The 23,164-nt window shown below is 43.3% G+C and overlaps 1 protein-coding gene across 1 annotated transcript in view; it reads left to right on the plus strand.

Annotated features, from left to right (window-relative positions):
* The window catches only part of reln (reelin), an 87,186-nt gene that overhangs the window by 51,861 nt on the left and 12,161 nt on the right, over positions 1–23,164 (plus strand). The window contains 39 exon segments of the mRNA XM_029433766.1: positions 323–374; positions 1,536–1,644; positions 2,158–2,398; positions 2,824–2,969; positions 5,642–5,793; positions 5,940–6,055; positions 6,499–6,707; positions 7,190–7,318; positions 7,423–7,532; positions 7,757–7,823; positions 8,083–8,316; positions 9,361–9,522; positions 10,209–10,445; positions 10,744–10,936; positions 11,714–11,826; positions 13,443–13,580; positions 13,730–13,916; positions 14,749–14,954; positions 15,114–15,285; positions 15,390–15,596; positions 15,733–15,968; positions 16,118–16,275; positions 16,387–16,594; positions 16,700–16,776; positions 17,239–17,414; positions 17,552–17,747; positions 18,601–18,874; positions 18,990–19,130; positions 19,237–19,414; positions 19,555–19,639; positions 19,744–19,926; positions 20,054–20,222; positions 20,376–20,481; positions 20,592–20,818; positions 20,973–21,196; positions 21,654–21,804; positions 21,911–22,169; positions 22,344–22,593; positions 22,858–23,026. Of these exon segments, the coding sequence (XP_029289626.1) occupies positions 323–374; positions 1,536–1,644; positions 2,158–2,398; positions 2,824–2,969; positions 5,642–5,793; positions 5,940–6,055; positions 6,499–6,707; positions 7,190–7,318; positions 7,423–7,532; positions 7,757–7,823; positions 8,083–8,316; positions 9,361–9,522; positions 10,209–10,445; positions 10,744–10,936; positions 11,714–11,826; positions 13,443–13,580; positions 13,730–13,916; positions 14,749–14,954; positions 15,114–15,285; positions 15,390–15,596; positions 15,733–15,968; positions 16,118–16,275; positions 16,387–16,594; positions 16,700–16,776; positions 17,239–17,414; positions 17,552–17,747; positions 18,601–18,874; positions 18,990–19,130; positions 19,237–19,414; positions 19,555–19,639; positions 19,744–19,926; positions 20,054–20,222; positions 20,376–20,481; positions 20,592–20,818; positions 20,973–21,196; positions 21,654–21,804; positions 21,911–22,169; positions 22,344–22,593; positions 22,858–23,026 (6,647 nt within the window).

Consider the following 23,164-nt stretch of genomic DNA (forward strand, 5'->3'; position numbering starts at 1 on the left):
ACACACACACACACACACACACACATATATACACAGCATGTACACACACACACACACACACACACACACACACATTAAATGGATAACTTATATATATTATATATGTGTTACTCACCTCCAGTGGTTGACATTGTCACACTTCTGCAGTGATGTGGAAATACATTGTTAAAAACGCTTGACATCATTGTTTCATGTGGTTACATTTGCACACAAGAAAACATCAGTGAAACAAAGCTTGTCATCTTGTTGTAAAATTAAGTGCAGCAAATCCTTTTGATTTATTATGGCTGATATCCTAAACTGCCTTGTGTATCTTCCCCAGACCACAGTACCTCTCAACACTAGCACAGCCTCAGTGCTGCAGTTTGCCCTGGGTAAGTCTTAAATCTCCACACACATTACAAACAACACATGAAGACAGAAGTTTTATGTTATAGAACTTTATAACCATGTTTAAATATCTTAGTCCTGCATGTAACAGTGTTTTGCAGCCAGGACAATATATCCCTCAGGAAATATGCAGGTTTTGCTCTGTAACATGTCAGGAGGCTAGTACACAATATGTTTCTGTGTTTCTTTCTCTTCATCTCCTCTCACAATAATGAATGATTTACTATATTCTGGAAAGACACCCAGAAGGCCGTGGAAGAGTTTTTAGACGTCTTGTATTTTTCATGTCCATTACATGCATCCACCAGTTCTCATGGGAACATGACTGGGGGGAAATAAGAGTACATTCCCAACAATACTGTCCTGAGACATACCCATCCTGTATGTCTCTTTCTCTTTCTTTCTTTTCCCATCTCTCGTTCTGCCTGGCTGTGCTCTCGTTTGCAGGACATTAATATGAGTTTGTGATGCAGTAGGTTTGTGTATGGGGCAGTTCAGTAGAGCAGTGCAACGGTTAATGCGCGGCTGTATTCAGTCGGGATGGAGCAGCATGGCTGGACATGGACGCTGCACACATCAGGTGGGAGGAGGGGGAGAGCAGGGGAGGGGGAAGGAAAGGTAGGGACATGGGGGTTAGCCTGCTTCATCCATTAGCAACCTTTGACCCAGCCAGCTCCCACAGCACCCAAAACCTGCATTTTAAAGGCACAAAAGTAGCTGACCCCACACAAACTCGTCAAGCAGAAATGCTCAAGGGTACACACATGTACTAACAGTATCTAGCTGTAGGTGGCTTATGGAGTCTTTGGTCCTACATCAGCTCCTCCGATCACCTTTGCACAACCCCTGCATACCGCCTCTTAACTTCTCTCAGCCCTGTTAGGCTGCTGATCACTTAGTTCCACCATGACACCATTTACACATAATTTTCCACTTGGCTGAGGGGGAATGTGGGAGCAATCAGTCAGAAGAAGCCATCATGCAGGGCTGGCCTGCCCCTCAGGGCTTGCTAAGGATCATTGCCCTGCTGATCAAATTCAATTGTTGAAAAAAGGAAACTAGCTAACAGTTTCTGTAGCTGTTCCCTCAACAGGAGCATTAACCGTCATATATGTCTGTCCTCTGTGTGCGTTTGTATTCCCCAGGCTCAGGCTCCTGCCGGTTCAGTTACTCAGACCCCAGCATCACTGTGTCATACAGTCTAAGTGGTAACGGCAACACCTCAGATGACTGGATTACACTGGAGAAGATCAGGTCTCTCTCTCTCTCCTCTTCTTCCTTCTTCCTCATCCATCCCACAGTCCTTCCATCTGTTATGAACACCCGTCTTCTCTTTTTTTTCCCTTATTCACACCTCCCCCTCTCAATTTGTCATTCCTCTCCTGTTTGTTTCTCTATGATCCCCCTGTTTTTCATCCCTCTATCCCTGCCTCCCTCAGTTTAGTCAGCTCTCAAACGGGCAATAATGCAATGATACAGTCTTCTAACTACAATATTTAGCTGCAGTAAGTTCACGTTATGCTTTTGTGTAGACATTGAAAACAAATTATAAATCAACTACTAATTCCCTTTGACTCATTCTGAAACCTGGTTTTCTCTCTTACTGCCACTCCACCATAAGGACAAGCAGTGTCTCTCCATATGTGGCTATATCAGCCTCATTTGAATGATTAATGATGATTATTTAATAAATAAACATGTAACACTTAATTACATAAACACAGACACCACAACCAAGACCCTAATGTTATATATTTTTTCCTGCAGAGCCCCTACCAACAGCAGCACCGTTGTTCACTTATTGCCCATACCAAATCACTCCAAAGCTGAAGGCGTTCGTCTCCGCTGGTCTCAGGAGGCTCCTCAAGGCCCCGAAGGCTATGAGTCCTGCTGGGGGCTTGACAACGTGCTGCTGGTTAATGCTGCCCACAGAGCTCCCCTCATGGAGGACAACTTGGACCCTGCAGACACTGCAAACTGGCTCTTCTTCCCCGGAGCTACTGTCAAGGTACACCGATAAACCAGCTGACGTTGACATTGATTGATTGAAAAAGGGTTGAAATACTGGTTAGAAATATGATAGAAACCCTAATGACCACTCATTTGACTAAAGAAACTCGCTGCTGTTTGAAAGACAGACTTTCAATTTATGCTCTGCTGCACATTAAAGCAGAGTTAATACCATAATTATGATATATGATGATTTCAACCTTAGAACAAGGGAACAACTAACTAATTGGACATTTTGGTTTTAGTCTACTTAGATCATTTCTTTTTGTTAATGCTTTTTTCATGCTGAAAGGCTTATGGAAACGTTTGTTTAGTCAACTAAGAATTATTTTATTCAAGGACATTTCCACATGAAAGGTGTTTCGATTTTTAAAATAGTAAATCTACCCTTAATAGTTAACACCTTTGTTTTTATTGTGCCAGCATGCCTGTCAGTCCGATGGCAACGCCCTGTATTTCCATGGTGGTGAGGGAGTTGGCCACAGCTTTGCCTCCACCAAAGACATTGACCTGCATCGTGAGGAGGGAAGGAGCTACTGGGAGGAAGACTTCGAAGCCCCGCCTTCAAAGTAAGTCAAAATGACAATATCATTTCTTCCCCCACCCCCTTTTACTGGATAATTTATTTAAATATATCTTAAATAAGTTAATAAGTAATCTTTATTTCTATTGCACCTGTCAACGGCACAGTTACAAGGTGCTTCAAAAAGCCCATGAAAAACACAATACCATAAAATACAACATAACACTTACAGGGAAAAGTCAATTAATTAAAACAAAATCATTTACAAACAACAGAAAATATGAAGTAAAGTGCTACATTAAAATCAATCTGTAAATTGTTTTTTAAATGTGGATCTGACTCATCTGACCTGAGACTGAGGGGGAGTTTGGTCCACAGCCATAATGCTAATATAGTACAACAGTATTTAGTTGCCAGACCTGAGGCAATAGTCTTTTATGGTGTTGAAATACCAAACCATAAAGGTTTAAAGGTAACCAAGAAGAATCTTAAACTGAAATCAAAATCCTAATCACTCCAGAAAAACGTCTCCTTAATAAATTTAGGGTCAATTTTGGATGATAAATGAGATTTTAGCACCAGGTCACATTGTAGCTGTGAAAGAGAGCGTTAACTGAGAGATTATTGTGGTATCATATCAGTGCTCTGGTGTTTCTCTGTGTGTGTGTGTGTGTGTGTGTGTGTGTGTGTATATATACACTTTCTTTGACACCTGTCACTTGTCATATGTCAAGTAATGCGACATGCAGCGTGTTGCACAAGTTTAAGTCAAGCATGGGGGCTGACACAGGTGAATGCCATGCCTCTGACTGCTACAGAGACAGCAGTCCATCTGTTCAAAGTGAGACACACACACACACACACACACACACACACACACACACATGCTTGCAAAAACACACTGGACAGCAGACAGCAAGGAAACACTGTCAGAAGCACCGCAAGAGGCAGAGAGATAAAAGAGGAGAGATGATAGATAGTGTTCCTGCCAGAGAGTAATTAACAAGCCTCATGCAGCAGGTCTGTCAGGGTGTGTTTCCATTAATGAGAAGGACCTCAGACAGGAGGGTATTTCTGTGGCCGCTCCAAACCCTCACACCTTCCTGCTGCATGCCATACATGTTACACTGCATGCTTGCTATCACCCATCAGGTCTCATGGGCTGACACATGTGTGTGGTAGGCAGGGAGACTTTTTGCTTGTCTTAATGCTACTCTCCACTAAGTGTCATTTAACACAATACTGGCTGTGAGAGAGACACACCGGCTTATACGCTGCATGGCAGAAAATAAAGAGGAACAGGGGGAGAAAGGATGAGGGGACGAAGAGGAACACAGGAGAGGGCTGACACACTGAGTTAACTTCTGTCAGTGCTAATGAGGATCCTTTCCACTGTGCAGGTGTGTGTGTGTGTGTGTGTGTGTGTGTGTGTGTGTGTGTGTGTGTGTGTGTGTGTGTGTGTGTGTGTGTGTGTGTGTGTGTGTGTGTGTGTGTGTCTTATATGTGTCTGTCCTCTTCCAGGTGATTTATACTGAATTCTTGGCATTTTGTGTTTGTTTACTGGCAAGGTGTGAATTATGGCAACTGTTAACTAACTTAGTGTACGGCAGTGGCTCCGTCAGTAGGGGCTTGGACTGTGAGCCATAGGGTTGCTGGTTTAAGTCACTGACCCAACCTAAAAAAAATGGAGTCTGACTGCTACTTGGAGAGTTCCCAGTTCACCTCCTGCCCTGCTGTGGTACCCTTGAGCAAGGCACCAGACATCCCCCTTCCTCTCATTGCTCCCTGGGTGCTGTCCTATGAGCTGCTCCTAGTACTAGACTCCTGGTATTAGACTCCTGGTACTAGGATGGGTTAAAAGCAGAGAACAAATGTCACTGTGTGTGCTCCATATCTTAAATCTTAATCTAGTAATACTCCAGAGGTAGATGCTGTGTAAAAGAGGCAATCTATAAACATAGTGTTCATAGTGCATCCTATGATTGTTGTGTGCTGTTATGTCAATAAAGTTTCATTTGAGGTTGATTTTTGGATCTAGCAAGCTGGATTTAGAAAATATCAGCTCAAAGAAAAAAATCCCAGCCCCTCCCTTCAGGCCTCCCAATTAAGCCACTCCCCTAAAACACATCAACGCGCACTTCCTGACGAGTCTACGAGACAGCGTTGGGAGAGGAGACCATTGCACCGTTGTCTAATCGTATCCAACTACCTCAGTGAGAACAGGGGCAGACTGCGCACATGTAGGCAAGCAGGTAGCCCATCCAATCATTTCATGCTGGCCGATTGAAATGATTGTTCGGGGTCATTACAGGCCTGCGTCAGCCACAGATGTTCTGTTCGTTTAATAAATGTCATACCCTAGGTTTAAGTGCTTATCATTTCATAATAAATGTAGCTCCTCTGTATCCTTTTTTATTGATTAAACTGTGAATTATATTTATAATATTTAAGATTAATCTCAATAATTAATTGTTGTTACTTTTTAATCATATTCAGGCCATAAAACATCTGAGTGATTTTTAAGTGTATTACATCTTTACTAGTTTTTTGGTGGAATTATTAATGTTGTTGAAATACTGCCTCGTAAATTTCAGGTACCACTTATCATATATTAAAAATATATATACACAGTTATACATACATAACCTTTCGCCATAAATATTTTGTGTTTCTATTACTTACTAAACCAGCCCTCCCTGACTGTGTTTGTTGACTCAGCTGGGACATAGAAGGAGCTGTCTACGGGATCCAGTGTGGAGAGATTGAGTCGGGATCCGCATTAGTGTTTGAGAAGGAGGGCCGGAGGAGAGTGTGCACCCCCTACCTCGACACCACGTCTTATGGAAACCTTCGCTTCCACTTCACCATGGGTACGGAAGTTCTCCATCCTTCATACATTATGTTTTTTAACAGTTTTACTTGATACATTGTACACAGAGCTGCCCCTGTGTGATGCTTTCACCAATATGTTCTGCACATACATTGCATAAACATAGTGAGGTGTGTTTGTGTTTAGGTGATGGCGACTGTGATCCGGGAGAGTCTCATGAGAACGACGTGATTCTGTTTGGAAGGTCTGAAGGCAGGAGGGAACGTATGGTGCTCGACACGCTTCCTTACTATTCATACAGGGTGAGACATACACAACACGTTCACAGTGTTTGACCATAAAGCCCTGTTTCCTAACAACATATCAGGGTTGTTAAACTTTGCAATAGCTTTGGATTGTGTGTAGAATATGTTTGAACGTCATTCGGCTTCTAACAGAAACATGCTGAACCAGCACATTCCCAGACTTGATTGATATATTTCCGTTAGAGCTGAAACCATTAGATGATTAATAGATTACTCATCAGGAAAAGCGCTGAATGTTTCCTGGTTGCAGCTTCTCATCTGTGAGGATTTGCTGCTTTTCTTTGTATGTGATAGTAAACTGAATATCTTTGGGTTTTGGACAAACAAATATAGCAATTTAAAGACGTCATCTTGAGCTTGAGGGTATTGTCATGTTTTCTAATTAGCATCTTCCCTCTGGTCTGATCTATATATTCTATCACCCATTTCTCCAATCTCAGACTCCTGCGGTGGTATCGGTGGCGCTGCCCACTGAGCTACAAACACCAGTCACTCAGTTCTGCCTGGAGCAGCGGTCACATGGTGGTGCCAACCGCCATGTATGGGCTGTGGACTTCATGCAGCTGCTCCCTGTGCTGCCTGGAACCCACACACATGTTGCTCAGTTCTCCATCAACCTCGGCTGTGGCTCCTACCAGCCTGCCAACAGGTGTGACACATTTTAAAACTAGATTTGTGTGAAAATGTGAAAATAATCGCCACTTTTTAAGTCAAATTCATCAAATTGGGCTGCAACAAAGGAACCCTCCACACGCCAAGTGAGGTAACCTGGATTCACTTGGTTATTTTGGTGTCAAGAATGGTTAATGGTGCATACAGGGAACTTAAAGGGACAATGCTGTGATGCTTCTAAACGGCAGCATCTAGAGAAATCTGAACTTAATTGGTTTCTAAGAGTAAAAGAATGTGAGTTCAAGGAGTTTGTGAAGATCATGTTTCTTCTTGGTGTTTAAATCCTTAAGGTTCAAACTCTTGCATTCATTTGAAGCTTAACATTTTTTATTAAAAAAGTAAAAAGGGTAATGAGACTTTACAGTGGAGATTCAAAATACATCATTTACTCTTTTCTTATCTCATCTAAATTCATCATTAAAATGTTGAGATAAGATGTTCTCTGTTATTTTTCATTAGCGTGAGTCTGGAGTTTTCCACCAACCACGGTCGCTCCTGGTCTCTGCTCCACACCGAGTGTCTGCCAGAGCTCTGTGCTGGACCCCATCTACCTCACAGCACCATCTACTCCTCTGACAACTACAGCGGGTATGAATGAGTTTGCACATTTGTATGTATGTAACTGTGCTTTTATGTTTATCATTGTCAGATAGTCATTGTGGATATAAACATATTGTATGTTGTCTCTCCAGGTGGACCAGAATCTCCATCCCTCTCCCCAACGCTGCCCTGACCGAGACGACACGGTTCCGCTGGAAACAATATGGCACTGGATTGGGCAACATGTGGGCCATAGACAATGGTTAGTGCTATACATACAGGTTACATCATAGGATACCCAATATCATAAAAAGACATTGTTTTCTTGTTTAGTTGGTTCTCAAAAATGAGCCCCAAAAGCTCCTTATTTCAGGTCTCACCCTACAAAATACAGGATGTGATTAGAGTGGGAAACATTTTTATTATAGGTCAACAACTTTTTGCAGTAAAAGAAAATGTAATTTCCATGCCTGTGTTTTGCTTCAGTATATCTGGGTCCAGCCTGCCTTCGTTTCTGCTCTGGGAGAGGACATTGTTCTCGCACCGGCTGCAAGTAAGGATCTTTTTATTAAACCAAATAAATCCAATGTCTCTCCTTCAAAATGAGTCTGCACATTATCTACCTAATGCCTTACAGCACCAATCACCATGGAAAATGAATCAAATTGTATTATGGTTATGATTAATTAATGGATTTTCATTAGCTCTGTCTTTTAATGTCATGTCTTCCCCTACCTACCCTTTTCTCCCTCTCTCCCTATCCCTCTCCCTCTCCCTCCCTCCATCTCTATCTACCCTTCCTCTCCTCCCAGATGTGACCCAGGCTTCAGTGGTCCAGCATGTGAGCTTGCCTCCCAGACCTTCCCGGCATTCCTGTCAGAGGGTTTCTCCAGCCCACGCCTTTCCTCCTACCACAGCTTCTCCTCACTTCGTGGGGCTGAGGTCAGCTTTAGCTGCGGGGTGCTGGCCAGTGGCAAGGCCTTGGTCTTCAACAGGGACAGCAGGAGACACTTGCTTACGGCTCCACTAGACAGTTCCCAGGCCAGGTAATCGAAGTGCTGATAGAGAACAGGATCATGAATGTAAAAACAAACTTGTTTCATACACATACAAACACGCACATGTTCTGCACGCTCACAGGCAGCTTTTGATTCTGCTGATTTTGCCACCAGTAGATTACTTTGTGAAACCGGGGCTTGTCTTCATCAGGTGTCTTTACTTCTGATTGATACTGCAAATGTTCCAGCCAGTCGGCTATCCACTCTCCTCCTTCAGCAATCCCTCTTTCCCTCACACTCTGTGTGCCTATGCTGGGAGATGGATTGTGATCATGGGGAGGACTGCAGATGAGAGGAGAGATGAAAAGAATGGATGAAAATGTGAGAGAGACAGATAGAGAGGGAACGGTGAAGTTAGATATGGCATCTGTGTATGATTGATTATGCCTGTTGCGGCTCTCAGTGTGCCACCTGATGGCCATATTTAATGCCAGTTTCCTGGCTGATTGAGTGAACAGCTGCCTGAAAGAGGAAACTGCATCGCTATTGAAAGCACAGCTCAGCCAAGGACAGAGAGAGCTGGAGGGGGGGAGTAGCAGCCCAAGATAGATGATGGGAATTATAATAAATATTACATTAGTATAGATGATAATGTGTCTGCCAAAACATAGAGGAACACATAAAAGGACGAAAACTTGTTCTACATTATAACTATGTAAAGTTAACATGGATACATGGATGTTAACTCTGACTCTCGTTCACTCTCTCTCTCTCTCTGTCGCTCACTCTTTCTTTCCCTCCACCTCCTCTCATCTAATTTTGTCCTCATTCATTTAATCATCTCATCCATCATCCTGCCACCTCCCTCCCACCTCCTCTCTGTTTGTCTACCCTTTTACCTCTTTCTCCCTCACATCTCCTTCCTGAGTACTCTTGTTCACCTAACTTTTTCTTCATCTCATTTATCACTCTGCCCTTTTCATTTCATTTTTTCATTTTCCAAACTGCTACTGTACTTCCTTTCTCTCTCCAACCGGTCTTACTTCCTCTTGCTTTCATTTTCTTTCTTATTCGTGCTTTCATTCTCCGCAGGTACCTTCAGTTTACGCTTCGCCTGGGCAGCCGTAGCACCCTGAGCTCATGTCCTGCCCCGGACCAGCCAGGAGAGGGAGTCCTGCTACACTACTCCTCAGACAACGGCATCACCTGGACGCTGCTGCAGCACTACGCTTACCAAGGCTTCCATGAGCCAAGGTAACACCTGTGTTTAGAGTGTGTGTGTGTGTGTGTGTGTGTGTGTGTGTGCATGTGATGCCATGTGTCTTTGTCTGCACACGCTTGCATGCTTATGATTCCACAGAGACACTTTGACTTCATTAACACACACATTTGCGCTGCTAATGGCGTGCTGGAGGTGTAAGCCACTGGGACCCATTGAGTCCGTTAGAGCCATCTATGTGTGTAATGAAGACAAAGTGGGCTGGGTTCCAGCTGCGCAGGCCGGGTCTCAGAGCTCTCTTCACAAATTTTACGCTCTGACCTGCAGGTGGAAGTGCAGGTTGTTACTCAAAATGTATGTTTATATAAAGGATAAAGGAATCAGTCTTGACAAAGAGCGAAAAGGACTTTGTGGAAACAGAGTGGGCTATGAGGAACTAAAGACGTTCATAAATGTTGGTTATATTGACCATCTGCATTATGTCAGAATCTATTTAAGATGTTCCAAGCAGTTTATGATTATGCAAGCTTTAGATCCAAGTCAAAGTCACAGTTCAGTTAAGCTTGTGTGATTAATTCCATCTAAAGTGTTTGCCATTTTGGATACTATCCCCAAATACACGTCACTATTCTCACATTTCTGCGGTTGTGACTTACTTACATCAAGCAAACTTTCCATTCAGTGTTTAATCAGTTTAACAATCTTTTCCCCCACAAACCAGGATTGTGTCCGTTGAACTCCCGGCCGGCGCTCGTAGGTTTGGCGTGCAGTTCCGCTGGTGGCAGCCGTACCATTCAGGTCGTGGTCACGATGTGTGGGCCGTGGATGAAATCAGCATGACCTCTGTGCTGTTCAACACCATTAGTCTCGACTTCAGCAACGTGCTGGACGTCACCCAGAGTCTTGGATTCTATCTTGGCCATGTCCAGCCCTACTGCCAGCATGACTGGACCCTCAGGTAGGAGACGTAATGCTCTGATACAAATACTGTATTGGTTAGTAGTTTTTAAATACTTTTTCTTTTCATTTTATAAAAAGGTTTCCCACTGTGTCCAACCCTGATTAAATAATTAAACATGTTTCATTTCTGAGTTACTACTTACAACAGTATAATCTTTATTCCTACAAATAAAACCTTCAGAACAATTTGAAAGATGCTGCAATGACGTAAGAATTACACACATAGTATTAACATTGTGAACCGCAGCATATGTGATACAGTATGGTGTCCTCTCTTCCTTCATGTTCTGTTCTAGTTTCTCTGGTGAGCCCAGCCCTGGCTTTAGTATCCGTTATGTGGAAACTCAGTCAATGCAGATCGGAGCCTCCTACAGTCTACAGTTCTCACTGGTCATGGGCTGTGGCCGTGAGCCCTCCCCTCACATTGACACTCAGGTCCGCCTGGAGTTCTCCACCAATCACGGCCTCACCTGGCACCTGGTCAAAGAGGTAAAGAGTGTTAACTTTGTTGATTGATTTTTAACATCTGATCCCTTTTTCTTCACAGCCTGGCTCACACCTTAGTTTATAACGAAAACTTGTAGAAGTCATCCTGGAGAGAGACAAGGAAACATATCATTTATTCATGATCGTGAATATTGAATTACTCATTACAGCCTCCATAATAATATGTAAATAATGAGAGTCTTTAAATGTGGCACTTTGTTTCAGATGAGAAATTATCGCAATTACTTTTTATCATCCTACTATTAGCAAATACATGGCGGCAATACTTGAATCAGCAAGTAGATTATCTTCTGATGATTCAACAAAGATTTTCTGTGATCACAACTGGCTAATAAATATTCATAAGGCACCAAAATATCTGCCAAGATTTTTATTGCCTTTGGAATTGAATAGGGCGTAATGAGTCCTCCATCAGTGAATTTCCTATAATTTTCCCATGTGCATTAAAATGCAGTCATCTGGCAAGTGCAGAAAGTAACTCGCTGAATGTCCTGTACTTTTAATCCGTGCTTGTGTTCAAGTGTTGAAGGTCAGAGATACTGTAATCCTGCTTTAGCTCTTTATATGCATACACTGTGGGGCTAATGCAGACTCAGGGTGTGTCTGCAGTAAGAATTTAGCTACAAAACAAAATCCACAAATGAAATGAAAAACAGTTTTATGAATTCTGAGTAACAACATTAAGCAATGCCTTTTCCCCTCAAATGGGTATATAAAAAAAAGTGTAATGTAATGAACACCTTTGTTTCTTTCACCTAGGCCTGTCTACCTGGCATGCCAAGCTGCTCTGAGTTTACAGCTCCCAGTGTCTACCACCCATCAGAGTTCAAAGACTGGAGACGCATCACTTTGTCTCTGCCTCAGAAGACGTGGTATGAACTATCATCTGTACAGTAGACGTAGAAGAAAAGATTCACAAAGTGCCCTCTGGGATAATATGTCCTCTGATCTGATCTCTCATGTAGTCTTTTGTAGTTAACAAGCATCATGCACCTGAGATACAGTATATACTGTATTATATAACATAAAGCTGAAAAAGAGGACACTATGAAGCGTCCACACCTATTACTGTTAATGTCTGCATGGCCACACCTCTCACACACCTCCATACACAGCTACAGACTTGTGCACAAACCATTTCTAATCCAATTCAGCTTTAAAAAAAAGTTGAGCATGCTTTGTTCACAATCATTTTCAACAGTTAATATTGCACAACACGTGTTCAGGAACAAATCACACTGTGGTTTAATGCACTGTAACTATGGCATTGTTTTGCAACTTTTTAATGCTTAATAGAGATGCTAACACAGATGAGGTGCACACACTTTCTGCCTGCTTCTCTACTAAAATATAGTTCTTCCAAATATGGAATCTAAATGACATCTGAGGTTCCTCAAGCTCTGGCTTCTCATTTGTGTTTCCAATACCAGTGATGCTCGCCACTCCGTGAACTCAGATAATCTGACTACCATGCTTTAACTAACAGTCAACAACTGACACACTGCCAAAACGTTGCTGCATGAACTCATCATTTTGAATGTGTGTAAATACAAATACAATAGACTGTAATTACATTGTATAAAGATAATAAGATATTCAGTTTAAAGGGCGAACAGAACTGAAACAAGTCCCACACTGACACTGTCATTCTGTACTGAACAGTTCCTGAGGAATACATGTACTGTTACAGCTCTAGCTCACACATATATCAATTTAAACAATCACATAAACCATCCACACGAAGCCCTGTGACCTCCACCTCCATGTCATTCTACCACCCAGCTCCTAAATAAAGTCGGTCTAATCTCCTGCAGAGTGTGATGAGAGGTCACAGGGTCATGGCAGTAAATGATAATAAAACAGTCGTGGCCAGTTCTGTGTAATCAGGCGGTGGTCTGAGTTGATATAGGTCACCGAAGCAGCGGGCCAAGAAACCTCACTGCCATAAAACCCCCAATATACCTGACTATCTTAGCTTCTACAACCATTTGTCATCACTGTACTGAACTGCAAGCACCGAAAGACTCTCACATGCACAAGCATGTGCCCACACTGCAGATGCATTCTCATCCACAGCCTACCTTCAACAGAGATGATATGATCATGATATTGCCTTTTCGCTGATATTCATTTTACACGACGGCAGAACCAATGCACACACACACACACACACACACACACACACACACACACACACACACACACACACACACACACATAGGAAAATCGACTTACATGCAAGTGATAAGGTTAATCTTTACCTGCCAGAAGACTAAATCCACAAATCTCTACCCCCAGTAGAGAAACAGTTTAGTGAATATAACATGACTGTTGATTTATGCTATCATGTAATGCATTCTGAACATTATATTACTTTTTTATTGAGCAGTAAGTACAAGTATTGCAGTTTTTTCTTCCATCTGTGTACATTTTGTTCAGCTTCTTTAGTATGAATGTAGCTAAACTATTCGTGTGTGTGTGTGTTCAGGTCCAGTGCCACACGGTTCCGCTGGATCCAGAACTACTATGGAGAGCAGGACGAGTGGGCCCTGGATGACATCTACATCGGCCAGCAGTGTCCTCACATGTGTCACGGACATGGCTGGTGTGACCATGGACACTGCAGGTCAGCTTACACACACACACACACACACACACACACACACACACACACACACACACACACACACACACACACATACGCACACACACACACATTCATACTAAAGCATAGCTGAAAGAGCAAACATAAGAAGTTACTGTCTTCTCTTGTAGGTGTGATGATGGTTTCTCTGGAGCAGACTGCCAGCCCTCCTCCCCCCTCTCCTCCAGTGTACTCTCCGACTTTGAGTCCCAGGATGCAATGCTGGCCACATGGCAGGAGGTTATTGGTGGAGAAGTGGTTACCCCTGACATGGGCTGTGGGGTGGTCTCATCTGGATCATCCTTGTACTTCAGCAAGGTAACACAACTCTACAATTGAATGTCATGTTTTTAGTCATTTCTTTCTGTTAGTTGTGAGGGTAGCCAACAAGTCAACAGATTAAAGTGACGTTTGGTGCGAAGTCAAGCAATGGGCAGAGAAACAAGTGATTACTTTTGGGGGGAAATCCACATCCAGGTGCAGATTAAGGAATTTTTAAAACAATTTATTTACATTGTAAGAATGCAGCATTTTTATATTTCGATAAACGACACTTACTTCTAATAAGAAAGAAATCAGGCACATGAATCCTATTACTGTCCCTGTGTTTTTTGGTGCAAATCCAGATCCAGATTACAAATGTAAAAATATTTTCTATTATTAAAAAAACTAATTTAGAGCATTGTGTAAACTTGGCGGAGGAACAGTATGCAATCTCTGATTACTTTCTATTTTTTCTGCCAGACACTGCTGACCTTTAACATCTGAATTATCTTTATTTAATCATACCAGGGCTGTACAGAATAATTGATTATGACTGAATGGAGGGTGCTCGCAATTTTCAGTTAGCTTTATACTGTAACAATTGTCACTATTATAAATGAGTAAATGTACGTGTTGCAGCTGTTACCAGGAAACAGCCTCTTGTATAACATTTATTCCAGGACTGACAAAGACGTTGGCAAAACAAAGTATTTCAAGAATGAATTTCCCCACAATACAAACAAGCTATTTATATATTATTCACAGCAAAGTAAACATGATATAGAAGAAGTGAGACATCTCCAAAATAACACACTTTACAGTATGTCGTGCAGTTCTTAGTTGATCATCCCTTGATATGTACAAATATGTGTCTGTTGCTTGTCAGGCTGGGCTGAGGCAGCTGTTGAGCTGGGACCTGGACACTGAATGGGCGGAGTTTGTGCAGTTCTACCTGCGGGTAGGCGGAGATTGGGCGGAGTGTAACCTGGCAGACAGCAGAGAGGAAGGAGTGCTACTGCAGTACAGCAACGACGGAGGCATCAGCTGGGGTCTCATCGCTGAGATGTACTTCACTGACTTCACCAAGCCTCGGTGAGAAACATGCGGATGAAGAACATTTATAATCGTCATCTTTACCAGTGCACGACATCTGCTTTTACTGTTTCTTGTAGTCATTATGGGAGAAGAGTATTAGATGTGGCTGGGATGATTATATATTTTTAAATAAACTGCCTCTTCTTCCGTTCTCAGCTTTGTCCACTATGAGCTTCCCTTGGCCTCTAAGACACCCTCCACAAGGTTTCGCTGGTGGCAGCCGCTACACTCTGGGGACGGTTATGATCAGTGGGCAATTGATGATGTGATCATTTTATCAGAGAGGGAGAAACACATCATCCCTATGGCCAATCCAACTCTACCGCAGGTCAGGAATCACTGAAGTGTATCCACTTATCTTATGAAAAATATGTTCTGCTGCAGACACTGTTACCTCTTAACACAAAACGTGGCTGTCTTCTGTCTCTACAGAACTTTTACGAAAAGCCAGCTTTCGACTACCCTCTGAACCAGATGAGTGTGTGGCTGATGCTGGGTAATGAAGGCATGGAGAAGGAAAGCAACAACAGCTTCTGTGCCTCAACGCCCTCTGCCATGGTGTTTGGGCGCTCCGATGGGGACAGGGTGGCCGTCACCAGGGACCTGGCCCTGCGCCCTGGCTACACCCTTCAGTTTAAGGTACCCAAATGGAATATGTAAAAACTAGAAAGGCAGACGGTATTTTATAGGTGTCATTTTGAGAAACATGCAGATAATACCACTTCAACAGAATTAAATTGTTCTTTAATTTTCTGTCCACTGATTCCCCTAACAGTTGAATATAGGCTGTGAGTCAGAGTTCAGCGCGTCTGCTCCAGTCATGCTGCAGTACTCTCATGATGCCGGTCGCACCTGGGCGCTGGTGAAAGAGGGCTGTTACCCAGGGACCCCAGGGGCAGGAGTCTGTGAGGGCAGCGGTCGTGAGCTTAGAGAGCCCTCTGTGTACAACACTGGAGACTATGAACAGTGGACCAGGGTTACTGTAGTCATACCACGCAATGTTGCAGCCAGGTAGCTATGGTAACAGGCATGCAACTGTAACTGTGATTTTATTCATTTTCGTTAGACGCTGAATATGCAGTTCTAGCAATTGGCTGGTATAATTTAAATGCCTGCTGTATCTCTCTCATTGCCTAATCCCCTTCCCCTTATTTCCCCAGTAAAACCAGGTTCCGTTGGTTCCAGGAGAGCAGCATGTACAGGGATGCCCCAGCTTTCGCCCTGGATGGGGTCTACATCTCTGAGCCTTGTCCAAACCACTGTGGGGGACGTGGAGATTGCATCTCTGGAGTCTGCTTCTGTGATATGGGATACACAGGTACAATTGCAGATAGGAAAGGAAAAAGGATGAAACTGAAAGCCACAAAAAAAGATAATAATTGTCATCTTAATGTTTTACACTTTTTGATTCTCTGTTTCTATCCCATAGTGGAGCAGGATAGTTGTGTGCCATCTGTAGCCAGTCCCACAGAGCTGACTGAGGGCTTTGAGGGGAAGCTGAGCCCACTCTGGCAGAGCCTAAGTGGGGGACAAATTGGGGGGGGCTGTGGCATCATTGGTGAGGGCAAAGCTCTTTACTTCAGTAGCCCTGGGAGGAGAGAAGCGCATACAGTGACTCTAGACACCACCAACACTCGGTGAGTGGAATTCACACCTGTAAATCTCTCATCTGTAAGCACTGGAGACCATCGGTGGTTTGTTTAGTGTGAAATTGAAATGTTGTTGTTGCTGTTTACATACAGGTTGGTCCAATTCTACATCCGAATTGGCAGCAAGAGTTTGGGGCCCACTTGCACCAGGCCTCGCTCCCGCAACGAAGGTAATTATCACACCCTGTATTGAGGCCCTCTGCTGCAATCTTGTGGCTGCTCCTTAAAAGTGCAGTCTGTAGCGAGCAGCTCCACATCGGATCTGATCAGTTCACCACTGGCTTGTCTCCATCTGTTCTTTTACTACTCTTTGTCTTTGATCCACCCTGTGATCCAGCCAAAACTGTGTGGAGAATCAAAGTCTAGTGTTGTCTGTTGTATTTTGTTCACCAGTCAGCAGATTGTGGATCTCTAGCCTTGCAGCAGTGCTGAAGGCTCAGTCTGATCGTTTCTGCAATGTCAGATAAAACACTGCCAGCCTCCAAAACAGCTTATCTGTAATAATCAAGGCTTTTGGACTGTTGTTTGATTCTATTGCATTTTATTCTATTATTTGTTTTTTACTTCCTGCTTTCTGTATCTGTGATGATTTCCCAACTAAAAGTTCTATCCACTCTTGCTCTTTGTTCTAGGTGTCATTGTCCAGTTCTCTACCAACAATGGTGTCCAGTGGCACTTTGTGAGGGAGCTGGACTTTAGTTCCTTCCTGGAGCCCCAAGTGGTGACCATCGAGCTGCCATCTGCAGCCAAAACCTCCTACACAGTATTTCGGTGGTGGCAGCCACAGCAAGGTTAGTGCAAAATTAGTGTGCACAAAATATATGACATGTAAAATATAATATATAAAACATACAGACAATCACAGACATATTACAATATATATCTTTGGTCATCACAGCTCAAGTTTTGTTTTTCATTTTTACTTCTCGCTTTCCATCCTCGTAGGGAAAACACTCTGCCCAGTGGGCTTTGGATGATGTCTTGATTGGTATGAACGACAGCTCCAGAACAGGTTTCCATGACAAGTTCGATGGCACGACGCCTCTCAGACACAACTGGTACCGCATTCAGGGTGGGGAGGTGACTGTCGACTGTTTGTCCCTGGACACAGCACTTACCTTCAACTCCGAGGCCATTGATAGTGAGTCACGCAAACACATTACTGTTCATAAACACAAACTTATTGAGAAGAGGGCTTATGACTACAGGGTTGTCAGTTGTAATTCCGATACTTAACACCCAACTGCTTAGGTGAAGCTGTCGTGTTTGAATGAGCAGCCCAATGTGAATGTGTTGAACTGAATGTGAAGCAGGATGTTGCAGCAAAACAGCTGGACAGCTGGACTTTGCATGATGAAAAAATAAAATACTAAACATCTAGTTAAGTGACACATGTATTCACATACTCAACAAACCACACACATGGCTGTGTATTGACATCCCGGTATTACCCACACAAAAGGCAGAAATTGAATCACCCATTTACTGTGGCACCGTGGGTCCTGCATTATTAATGAGAGCAAACCTGAATGAACATCCAGCCTGTTATTTATGCTTGCATCAAGCTGTGAGCGGATTTACTTTGCACAAATATTACATTACAACAGGGACCATTCATTAAGCGTGCAAAGCCAGATCAATTTGGCAACACATCTATAAACATAAAGCTCTTGTGTCCCTGTGTACACACATAAAGCACTGATTGTCAGACTCCATGGCTGTTCTCATTTGCTCTGAAACATGCACACATTTCACACATAACTCCTATATATTATATTTTTAGGACTTTATTTGCATTTGGACCTGTATTTACTCATGTAGCATTGAAGTGGAAATTAGCAACATGTGTCTTTTTTATGATCAACATATGTAATAGACCTTGGATCCTTATTCATCGCAGTTAGGGAGGGACCAAAGAAATTGGCGCTGTCGAAGAAAATATTGTTTACAGTAAATACTAAAAATGTGACGTTGCTTTTATACTGTGTCTGCAGAGAAGCCCAGATATGCAGAGAGCTGGGACTTTGAAGTGTCAGGCTCGTCATTCCTGCAATTTGAACTGAGTATGGGCTGCAGTAAGTCCACTTCTTTCTCCCATGGTGTGCGACTGGAGTACTCGACAGACTGCGGCCATCACTGGTCTCTCATCACTCCAGAGTGTGTGCCCCCAGCCATTGGCTGCGCTGGTTATACTCAGAGTTCCATCTATACCTCGACCCAGTACAAACACTGGAGAAGGATCACTGTCTACCTGCCCAGTGCTGCTAAGTATGTGTTTTATTTACTTTTGTACCCAGAGTAGAAAGTATTGGTATATTGAAAAGTGAAAGTGCATAAACTCCTCACACTACTTTTCTTTATAACTTTCTTCTGAATTCTTCAGTTCCCCCAGAACTCGGTTCCGTTGGATCCAAACCCATTTCACCCCAGGTGCAGAAGGATGGGCTCTAGATAACTTGTTACTTGCCCCAGGCTGCCCCTGGATGTGCTCTGGACATGGTCTGTGTGACAATGGACGCTGTATGTAAGTAAAATAGGCTTTTATGACATCTGATTGGTCCTTTTTACACATATATTCTGCCTACGTGTCAATGTTACTTACCCTTACCTTTTCTCCCATTCACTCACAGGTGTGACAAAGGTTATGGAGGTGCACACTGTGTGCCTTTGGCCCCCCTGCCATCTGTACTGAGAGAGGACTTTAATGAGAACCTGCAGCAGGAGACGTGGCCTGAGGTGTACGGAGCAGAGAGGGGAACCCTGAGTGGAGAGCCTCTTAAATCTGGCACTGCCCTTATCTTCAAAGGGGTATGGTTCCCAAACAGCATGCAGAAAAACATCCAGAGCAATAATAATGCAGTGAAATCACACAGACTCCACGTGATATCTTTAGGTCACTGACTCTTTTTAACTGAAAAACAAAGTAATCCTTGTCTGTTGGATTGCAGGATGGCCTGCGAATGCTAGTGTCACGGGATCTGGACTGTAGCAACACTCTCTACATCCAGTTCTCCTTCAAATTCATAACAAAAGGTAATACATAACTTTTGTTCTTCTTGGTATATCATTATTTTTGATAGTGACATTGTTTCTTCTCCAGGTGTTGTCGTAATAGTTTATCTTGTGGGCTTTTATAGGTGTCCCGGAGCGCTCCCATTCAGTGCTGCTGCAGTACTCTGTAAACGGAGGAATCAGCTGGCTGATGCTGGATGAGTTTTACTTCCCGGCTTCAACAGACACTCTGTTCCTCCACCTGCCGCTGCCAGCCAGCGCTCAGACCAACGCCACCCGCTTCAGACTCTGGCAGCCTTACAACAGCGGTGCGTGGACACATTGTGTGGATGCACGATGAATTTTAATCTTTACGTTTCTTCACATTCACTTGTCTCCATGCTTCCTGAACCAGTAGAATCAGTCTGTAACAATCTGCAATATTATACCCTTCAGGTAAGAAGGAGGAGGTGTGGGTTATAGATGATCTCATCATTGATGGCAGCTCCTTACACAACCCACCGGTGGTGATCGACAGCTTTGAGGAAGGCCCCAATGAGTCCAACTGGCTGTTCTTCCCTGGGGGGAACACTGGCCTCTACTGCCCCTACCAGAAGACTGGACTGTAAGAAAAATATTTTTGAATGTTGACAATGACCCTGTCTTGGCAGTGTTTCTGATTTGATATTGTCTATCAGCAATAGTGATAAAAACATCTACAAAAAGATGTTTATGCCATTGACTAATCTTTGTGTTTGTGTTTGTGTGAATGGTGCAGGGAGGAGGATGAGTCCGCCATGGTGTTTGTCTCCAGCGAGCTGGGAGAGCACTCTATTACCACCCGGGACATTGACGTAAATGAGAACACTATCATCCAGTTTGAGGTACAGTTTGGGCTGATAGATGACTTTTCCAAAGCAACAATAATAACACTTACTCATTCAAAACATAAATCATGGCTCGTCATCTTCACTGACGTTGTGTATCTCTCCAGATTAATGTGGGCTGCACAGCTGAGAGCTCCTCTGCCCACCCAGTGCGTCTTGAGTTCTCACGGGATTTTGGTGCCACGTGGCACCTTTTGGTGCCCCTGTGTGCCGGTGGGCCCCACCCCTCCTCGCTGTGCTCCACAGAGCTCCACCCTGCTAGCATCTATTTCCCTGGTACAACTCAGGGCTGGAGGAGAGAGGTCATTCACTTTGGCAAGCTTCGTCTCTGCGGGTAAGGACCGGATACATCCTGTACAGCACATACATGAAAGAAAACAAGGGGAAACGTTTTCAAATTGCTTTATTATGTTTACAAGATAATATTTGTTGATAGCATCTGTCCGTCTCTCTCACTCTCTAATTCTTGCATTTTGACCTCGCTACAGGTCAGTGAGGTTCCGTTGGTATCAGGGTTTCTTTTCAACTGGTTCTGCTCCTCCAACATGGGCATTAGACAACATCTACATTGGCCCACAGTGTCAGGACATGTGCAATGGTCACGGTACTTGTGTGGGTGGCAGCCACTGTATGTGCGACTCCGGCTTCTCTGGATCCGACTGCTCTGTGCCTGACTCGCCCCACCCTGACTTCCTTAAGGAGGACTTTGAAGGTACACCAACATACAGACACAAAAGGCCATCAGGAAGTAGGCAGTTTATTAATGGGGCATTTGAAAGGATTATTTATATGTGAAGGATTTTCTGGTCAATTATTTCACTGAGAATGATCAAGTGGTCATTGCATGTTCACATTAACATCTATTATTACTTTGTTTTACTGAAAATGCATGTGGTGTAGGCTGCTATAATTCCAGGCTAAATTCTTCCCATTTAGTATTATGCCCTTAAAATACATTTGATTTTTAATATGTATCTAGAGTTAAGACTAGGATCTCCTTCAGCAAAATGCTTTTATTTATTTTTTTAAAAGCATTTTATAAAATTATTTTGGTTAGGGCTCAGTAAATTTCCTGTTGTGTTAATACAGCATATGATGGATTTATGATTGTGTGTTTACTGTTTTGTTGCTTTCTTTGTGTGTGTTTGTGTATGTCCTTGTGTCTCTAGGGGGAGCTGTGGATGCTGAGCGTTTCAGACTACTGAGCGGTGGTAAACCATCCAGAAAGTGTGGTATAATGTCGAGCGGGAACCATCTCTTCTTCAGTGAGGACGGCCTGCGCATGTTGGTCACCAATGACATGGACCTGGCTAATGCCAGGTATAGCTACAGTCACACAAACAAACAACAAAGAAAAGCACTTACCAACTTCATGCATATATTATAGTAGTTATAACATTATGTGTTAATGTCTAGTACTCTGCAGGTTTGTTCAGTTCTTCATACGTCTTGGCTGTGGTAAGGCAGCTCCAGACCCTCGCTCTCAGCCAGTTTTACTGCAGTTCTCTGTGGACGGAGGTCTTACCTGGGGACTCCTGCAGGAATTTCTCTTCAGCAACAACAGTAATCAGGCTCGCCTGGTGGCCCTGGAGATCCCGCTGCGTGCCCGCATGTCTTCCACTCGCCTCCGCTGGTGGCAGCCCTCTGAAAATGGACACTTTTACAGTCCATGGGTCATTGACCAGGTACAGTAAGTGAGGATCCATCCAATCATCCATCCTTCCATCCATTAATGTATTAACTATTTTAATCATTCTCATTCATGCATTGAAACACCATGGCTGTTATCCATCCAAACTTTTGTTTTCTTCCTTCCTCTGACAAATGAACGATGCAAACATTTATCTTCTATTCACTAGGTGGTAGTAGGTGGCAGTGCCAGTGGCTGGGGTCCTTTGGAAGATGATTTCTCCTCAATCGACGGGCGCTCATGGCTTCTCCACCCTGGAGGAACCCGAATGCCTGTTTGTGGCTCTGATGGTCCTGCGTTTGCATTCATAGAGAAGTCCAACACTCGCTATGCTGTAACCACTGACATCAGTTTGGGTCAAGACGCCTTCATCCAGTTTGACTTTTCTGCTTCCTGCTCTGTCACCAACTCCTGCTACTGTAAGCTATAAGACAGTTTGAATAATTCTGAATACTGTCAATACTACATAAGGCTGCAATTGACAATTATTGTAAGTTCCCACGTCTGTGATTTGAACATTTTCTACTTGTTTCTCACTAAAACATCTTTAGTGAAATACGGTTAAGTTAAGAAGTCCCTGACATTTTGTATTTAGTTTTAAGATCGTCAAGTTTTATTATAGAAATTGTTTATGCAGTTTCCTGAAAATACATAATATGGACAATTGTGTTTCTCTTCTGCAGCCGTAGAGTTGGAGTACTCTCTGGATCTGGGTCTGACCTGGCAGCCACTGGTGAGAGACTGTCTGCCTACAAGCCCTGACTGCACTTCCTACACCCTGCAGAGGCTGCTGGTTTCTGACATTTATAACAAGTGGGGCCGTGTTACCCTGCCTATCCCATCATATGCCAGGTCAGCACTGCCCTGAACTCAACTTTTGTAGCTTTGCCTGGTTCTGCAATATACTCATGACATAAGCATAAAGTGCCATGTCAGCAATTGAATTCCTTGCTACTGTCTATAATATATTTCAACTTAATCTGATAACCT

This window comes from Cottoperca gobio, chromosome 6 (genome assembly GCF_900634415.1).
Source record: "Cottoperca gobio chromosome 6, fCotGob3.1, whole genome shotgun sequence".
Taxonomy (NCBI): Eukaryota; Metazoa; Chordata; class Actinopteri; order Perciformes; family Bovichtidae; genus Cottoperca; species Cottoperca gobio.